The sequence below is a fragment of the Terrapene carolina genome, unplaced genomic scaffold (genome assembly GCF_002925995.2).
Source record: "Terrapene carolina triunguis isolate 2854851 unplaced genomic scaffold, T_m_triunguis-2.0 Scaffold194, whole genome shotgun sequence".
NCBI lineage: Eukaryota > Metazoa > Chordata > Testudines > Emydidae > Terrapene > Terrapene triunguis.
The window spans coordinates 1219258-1226279 of record NW_020664545.1 but is presented as its reverse complement, the minus strand read 5'-3'; the positions used below and the strand labels follow the sequence as shown (position 1 = coordinate 1226279).

Below are 7022 nucleotides of genomic sequence, written 5' to 3'. Positions count from 1 at the left end.
CACACACAGACCTGTAACCCTGCGAGAGGGTGTGGGTGTGTGCGCGCGCGCACTGCGGTGTGGTTTTACGGCACGCACAGACCTGTAACCCTGCGGGGTGTGTATGTGTGTGTGTGTGCGCGGTGCGGTTGTATGGCAGGCACAGGAGCTGTAACCCTGCGAGGGGATCTGTGTTTCTTTCCTGTCGAGTATTGTAATTAAGACTCAGTGCACTTCCCATAACTCTGTCATTAAGTAGCAGCCTGGCTTGTCTTCTAACAAAACGGGAATTGCCAAGCCAGCACCAGTGTTTTCGATAACGGTTTCTATTATTATAAAAACCCTCTAAACCCTGCGTTTACTGCTGTAAAGTGGTTGGAAAACCAGTCGGCCTGGGTGGCTTTCCGAGCAGGTTAAACCCAGTTAGAACGTGGGGTGAGTGTTATGGATTTATAGCTAAACCCTTTTCCCTGCAAAGCGTCCCATTAAAATTTAACAGCCCAGAGGAGGAGCTGTAAAACCCTTTAAAAATTCAGACGCTTTCCATATTTATCGTGAGCATGACGAGAACTGGCTACAACCAGCAGGAGCCTGAGCGGCTTGGATCGGCCCCGCCCGTGGACTCTGTTGCCTGCCTGGAAGGGACTTGGGCAGCCAATGTTCAGTTTACAATAAGCAACTGGTATCCGTGTGCTGGCGTCTCGCCCCGGCTCCATCTTTACACGGTCAGTCAAGACCCAACCGCTGATCAAAGAGGCTTGGGTATTTCCTGGGCTTTGTAAGGCGGGGCCCCTCGCACGTGGCTGTGCAGGAAACACTCCGCTCTAGGGATGCTGAGCTCTGCTCCTTGGGTCTAACCTGGCGGAATCCCGGCCCCGGATCTCCGCTCTTGCTGTCGGAGACGCTGAGCTTGTAAAGGTGCCTTCCCCTGGCTGACCTAGTTAGCGTGAATCAGCAGCTCCCGCGATGGGGAGCAGGAGCCTGAGCTGAACATCCTGGGCCATTTAACAGAGCCGGGGCGACCTCACTGGCCAGAGCGATGGTGCCCGGCTGCTGACACTGCCTGTGCAGCCCCTGCCTGCTGCTGGAGTTGCCTTGTTAGTTTCCATGTACGTTTGGGGCCATGTAAAAGTGATTACCCGGGATGGATTCATTTCATTATCCCAGGTAAAAGTACTTCCCAGGGCTTAGGAATCGTTTGGTAACTTGCATTGCAGGGCCCCTGTTGGTGAGCAAAGGCCCTGCCTTGCCCGTCTCACGCTCTCCCATCTCCCTTTGGCCAGGTTTTGAGTTCTTCGAAGCCAGTGCAAAGGACAACATCAACGTCAAGCAGACGTTCGAACGGCTCGTCGACATTATCTGCGAGAAGATGTCCGAGTCTCTCGACACGGCGGACCCAGCAGTGACTGGCGTGAAACCAGGGCCGCAGCTGACTGATCAGCAAGCACCCCCTCACCAGGACTGTGCCTGTTAGAGACTGCAGTACGGCCCCCTCTGCCCGCGTCGGCCACCTCACCCCTCCAAGTAACCAGTGCCCCAGTTACACCCACTTCAACGCCCCAGTCACTAGGCCTGGTGGGCTGGCCCATAGCGATGAGTTGTCTGTCCGCTCTCACCTGGCAGGGTTTGAAAGGGCTCTGGCCACCCTCTCAGAGTCTGCAGGTTCCACGGGGCATCACCCCTCCCTTTCCGCTCCCTCCAGTTTTCCAACCTGGGACCGTAGGAGAAACTTTTTTTGTTGTTTGCTTTTAACTAGTTCCTGATCGTGCCCCCTTATTTATATATAATTGTCTGTCGAGCTGGAAGTGGGGGGGGGTTAATTGCAGAATCCTGCATTAACCAGCCGACTCAGCTTGGCCAATGTGCTCATTAGCTTCCTTCCTGCCTAGGTGGATCCCTGCTGCTGGGTGGTGGGAGGAGCCCTGCTCAGGGGAGAGCAGCTTAAAGGACTAGAGTCCTCTTGGTGTAGCATCTCCTGATGCTCCTGAACAAACAGCCCTGCCCCGTGGAACCAGAGACCTGCTCCCTTAGCTGTAGTGCTACTGAAGGGGTGACGTGCTGGGGTTGCATCTCAGTCAGCCAGGGGCTGGGGGTGGGTGTGGATTTTAACCTCGACAGTTCAATCACTTACTAAATGGTACGTCTAGATCCCAATGAGGCATTAGTGCAGGTGGTTTGTTCCTCATAGAGATTTGTTCCAGCCCTGTCGTTACACCTCCCCTTAGCTTGTTCTCCTTGCTAGCACCGAGGCCTTGGCCCATAGCGCTGGCTGGCTGGAGAGCCGCTTGACTTTCACTCCTCTGCTGCTAACGCTGTTCTCCCCCACCAAGGAGGGCTAGTTCCTCACTATTGTATAAACAGATGCTCATTTATGCTCCTGCTGTCTTCCTCCTTGTACATAAAAACAACCTTCCTGTACATAGAAGTAGCAAGTGACCATTGTGTGACATGCTGTGCTGTGGTTGTGCAGATGTATTTATTTTATCAGTGTGGTATTAACCTGCTTGTGAATATCACTTTTAAAACTATTATTTAAAAACAAAACTGAGTAGGGGCCAAGGCACTCCTGTACCAAACTAGCCCCAGCCGGTGGCGGCTGACCACTGGAAACCTCGTGCTAGAGGGAAAACTTTGATGGTTTGGCTCAAGCAAAGAAACAAGCCACCAAACTGCTGCCCAATTCCATGCCGGGGTGGGGTTGACACCCCCCCTGCCCCAGGATGTTGCACTAGCAGCTGACGGGTGCGTGTTTGCTACAGGCCTCGGTGTTCCTTGTCTGTTACTATCGTAACGTGTTGTTGTGGAGACTGTGAAGCAGTAGCTAGAATTCTATCAATGCCCAAACCTGGTGCGTTGCTTCCCTCTATTTATTTTTCTTGGCGAACGCTCTTTATTTTACAGATACACACATTCAACCTCCTATTTTTGTGACATTTACTTATATGGAAAAAACTACGCTGTACTGTCAAAATGTCAAAAGTGTCAAAGTACAATTTCCTAACGATCACTGTATTCAAGAGCTGTTGTGAAGAAATAAATTAATGCTGATCACAAGTCATTCCAGCTCCTTTTCGGCAGCCCCAGGGGGTGAGTCCTCGAGCAGAGGGGCTCAAGCACTACCCCACGGCATTAGTTCCCCTGTCCTGGAATGCCCTTGCTCTGCGAGGCCTAATGGGCTCGCACTCGCCAGGCTGTGGCTGGAAGGGACCCCATCGACTCCGTTGCTGTTTTCTCTTAAGCCTGGACTGGGGGCTCTTTCTACAAAGCTGGGTCTGACGGATCCAGGGTCCCTTCTCAAGCCTGAGGCATCTGTTTGCCTGGCTAAGGCTGAGCTTAGCTCACTGTTTGCAGCCTGACTGCAAGGAAGACCAAAGCTCTGGTTTCTTAATTAACATTCACCAACCCTGTAGCTCCAGTTCTAAGTGAGCAGCCCCCCCTCGAGGGTGAGCTTTAAATTCCCACGCTGGGGCACAGTTACTGTTTCACAAGACAAGCTACATCATTAAGGTCTCATAATTTTTTTTTTTAAGTGACATTTTGGCACATCACCGTTTCTAGCAAAATACAGTTTTCAGACACAGTGAGAATGAATTAAGTTGGTTCCAAGTCATGGGATTATTTTAAGGATCTTGGCTCACTTAGTGGCAAACAGTAACGTGCAGCACCTGCCCCGCTTCCCCAGAAGTCAGTGGAGGAATAAGAAACTCAGTCCTGTTACACAGCCTGTTGACACATGATTCTTCATTTTAAAAAGTCATTGGGTTTGCAGCTAGCAAGTTAAATGCTAACTCAGAGAGAGAGAGAGAGAGACCCCCCCCTCATGTTTCTCTTCCACACCCATCTGGATAGGTCAGCCACAGGACAACGGCAGTGATTTGTCTCCAGGAGGCATTTTGTTCACTTGATCAGGCTATTTTTTCTGGTCTGCATGGGAGCCAGCTCCCTCCCCCAGGAACGAATCTGGAATTTGCACTTGATTGGCATCTCACAGGAACAGATGGAAACAGAGCCGCAGTCCTTGCAAACAGCTTGTCAGCCCCCAGTTTTCACCCCAGTGTGGTGATGCTGAATGCGGCTCTTCAGCTAAGCTTCGGCACCGAGCGGCTGCTTGTGCTACAGACGCAAGAGAAGAAACTGACTAAACCCTGATTCATTAAAGGTTTGTTGGAGCAGCAAAGGCTCCGGTGCAAGGGGTTAGTGGCTGGGGCGCTTACAGCAGCCTGCAATGGCCTGTCTGGGTAATACTGACCCTGTGTTTGAGGTAGGCAAGGTATGTGTCCCAGCCCAAGGTCACCACATTCACATAAATCACCCGATACTTGGGAGGAAGGAACAGGAAGTTAATCACCTGAGCTGCTGGCCAGACGCACCAGTCTGCCTGGGAAAGAGAATCAAGTATTAAGAAAGGAGAGAAGGGAGGGGGGGAGTAGCTATCAGGGATTCAGAGCAGCCTTACCTTGTAAAATTCCCAGAACTTCTCTCTGAGCTCCTCCCAGCTTTCCTCCAGCGTCTGCCCCTCCAGCGACCCCATCCCTGTACAAGGCACAATTGGCTGCAGGTGAGTGAGCGAGCGAGCCTGGCCTCCTGCTTTACCAGCAGACCTTTGATCCTGCCCCCTCCAGTAATTCAAGGAGCCAGCAAGTGTGATCTTTAGTCTCAGCAGGCCAGGGACTTTGCTGGCTCAGGTTTTCCCAGCTATGTGGGGAGCTTAGTAAGGCAGGGAGAAAAGGCATTGGCTGTGCTTTCATTTAGCATGGCAGCCACTAACCCGTGCTTGCTGTGAGTTCTGTGTTTATCAGGACAGAACATGCCTCCCAAGGGCTCTGTTCTCCCTGTCATCTCCATGGGGCAGTACAACCCCCCGACACCCCAGCTAAAGGGAAAACAGGAGCGCTAGCTCTCTGAGTCAGTGCAAGTGCAGCCGCTTAATGCACATGTTGGAATAGAGCCCGGGCACTGCACCCATGCCCTGGGGGAGGACACGAAACCTCCCGCTGCCCAGCCAAGGCAGGGAAATAACCTCAGGGGTAAGGAGCAGGCCTGCCCTCCCACATCCAATCACAGGCCTGCTTGGTGCAGAAGGGTCTCAATGCTCCCTGACTGATGAGTGTTGGCATTGGCCACTGTCGGCAGACAGGACACTGGGCTGGATGGACCTTTGGTCTGACCCCGTATGGCCGTTCTTATGTTCTTATGAGTGTTGGAGAGGGCACACCTTTGAACAGTCTATTAGTAACGTTTACATGAGAAAGCGATATTAAACGTTTTACCCAGAAAATACCAGATTCCCAAGGCCGGAGATGCTACGATCTGGTCGATGAAGACTTTCTTCAGGACAATTTTAATTCCTTTTAATCCACTTGCAGGAAATGCTCTGTCTAACCAGAGATACCAGTAATGCATTAACGGGCCCATGCTGCAGCCAATAGCAAACATCCGAACTGCAACAAAATGCCACCTTATTAATAAATGCAAAGGCCCAGCACAATGTCATCATGCATTATTGACACAGCTCTGTAAGCATATCTGTCCCTTTACAAAAGGCGCATGTGCCCTGCCTCAGACAAAGACACAGATACGTGCACAGGTGCGGAGATGGCAGATTTCAGTCTAGAATATTCAACTCCCTGCAAGAATGGCCCTAAAAGCAGAATGGTTAAAACAGCAGCAGTTCCCCAAGGGTTGGACATTGCTGGGAAGATTGTCCCCAGCAGATGGCAGACAGGCACAGCTTCCATGGTTCACGCACAGAAGGACGTGGGGAGAGCTGGGTATGATCCCCAGATCTACCACTGACTTCTGAGCGACGCTGGGGAACCCACCTCATCCTCTCTGGGCCTCAGTGCCCATCTTCCTTTTCTGTCTGGTTGTGACCTCTTCAGGGCAGACGTTCTCGCTTGCTCTGTGTATGCGGCTTTACCCAGCAGAGTGGAGCCCCTTCGCTACCACACTACACATAATAAGTAACAGAGTAGACCCTACGTGCTGTTTCCAACCCCCTACGCCTCCCCAACGCTGCTGGCAATACAGGCCAAACAGCAGGGGAAATCAGGGGCTGGGCAGAGCCAGGCATGAAGATGCCCCTCACTCCATTTAAACGGGTCAGAGGCAGCTGGTGGGTCCTGTTCGGAGGCAGGGGGAGACACTGGAGCTCTGTGAATGGGATGTGCCCACCCCTCCTGCATTACAACAGCTGGCTGTCAAACAAGCACACAGCGGACACACCTGTGCGGCCCAGCTCCCGCTTCCGCGCCGGGTCCTTCCTCATTTCCCATGTCTGCTGGAGGGTGTCGCCAGTTGCCAGGAGAGCCCCACAGCTCACAGTGTTTGTAACTAGAAGGAACCGGCCTCTGAAAAAAGGCTTCCAGTAGCCTGAGAAGCCAACAAACATCTGTCTGCCGCGGGCAAGCATCCTTTGCTCAACGATTCCACATCAGCCAGGTTGTTCATCCAAGCACCAGCCGTGCCTGAGCCAAAAAGAAACAACCCATGCGGGCTGGGGGCACCACTGGCACCGCGCCAAGCTGCTCCTGCTGCACCGACCCGCTCAGCCCCAGCTGTGCTCCCCACACACCAGCCCCTCCCTGTGCCAAGCTCCAGACATATCCCCAGGGTGGCCTTCCATGACGGGCTGGGCCCACAGCCCCACTCCTAGCCCACTCCGCAGCCCAGAGCACCAGCCTGCAGGGCCACACACGCCTTAGGGCACCCTCCCTTCAGCCCGCGGTTTGCTTCTCCCCCTCCTCGGGGAGGCTGCTGCCACCACAGCCCCATGGCTCCCTGCCTCCACAAGTGTCCCGTGCCCCTCCTCCCACAGCCCCATGGCCCCCCTCCTCCACAAGTGTCCCGTGCCCCTCCCCCCACAGCCCCATGGCCCCCCTCCTCCACAAGTGTCCCGTGCCCCTCCCCCCACAGCCCCATGGCCCCCCTCCTCCACAAGTGTCCCGTGCCCCTCCCCCCACAGCCCCATGGCCCCCCTCCTCCACAAGTGTCCCGTGCCCCTCCCCCCACAGCCCCATGGCCCCCCTCCTCCACAAGTGTCC

The 7022-nt window shown here is 53.7% G+C and overlaps 2 protein-coding genes across 2 annotated transcripts in view; one reads left to right on the top strand and one right to left on the bottom strand.

Moving 5' to 3' along the window:
• The window catches only part of RAB3A (RAB3A, member RAS oncogene family), an 18983-nt gene extending 15488 nt beyond the window's left edge, over positions 1-3495 (top strand). The window contains exon 5 of the mRNA XM_026654913.1: positions 1263-3495. Within this exon, the coding sequence (XP_026510698.1) occupies positions 1263-1453 (191 nt within the window). The 3' untranslated portion in view covers positions 1454-3495. The remainder of the gene's footprint in view (positions 1-1262) is intronic.
• MPV17L2 (MPV17 mitochondrial inner membrane protein like 2) lies at positions 1476-6442 on the bottom strand. The gene is made up of 5 exons (XM_024194228.3): positions 6205-6442; positions 5250-5420; positions 4436-4512; positions 4229-4357; positions 1476-4092 (listed from the first exon to the last, which is right to left on the bottom strand). Exons 1-5 carry the CDS (start codon positions 6389-6391, stop codon positions 4063-4065), a joined length of 594 nt encoding a protein of 197 aa, XP_024049996.1. The 5' UTR covers positions 6392-6442; the 3' UTR covers positions 1476-4062.
• Between the last annotated feature and the right edge of the window lie 580 nt (positions 6443-7022).

Bases quoted from the DNA above. Each gene is read 5' to 3' on its own strand.
- MPV17L2 (XM_024194228.3), bottom strand. From the start codon at position 6,391: ATGCTTGCCCGCGGCAGACAGATGTTTGTTGGCTTCTCAGGCTACTGG. The intron at 5,421-6,204 runs GTGTGTCCGCTG...ATTTTGTTGCAG, and splicing joins GCGGGAGCTGGGCCGCACAG to TTCGGATGTTTGCTATTGGC. The intron at 4,093-4,228 runs GTCAGTATTACC...TTGCGTCTGTAG, and splicing joins TTGCCTACCTCAAACACAGG to CACAAGCAGCCGCTCGGTGC.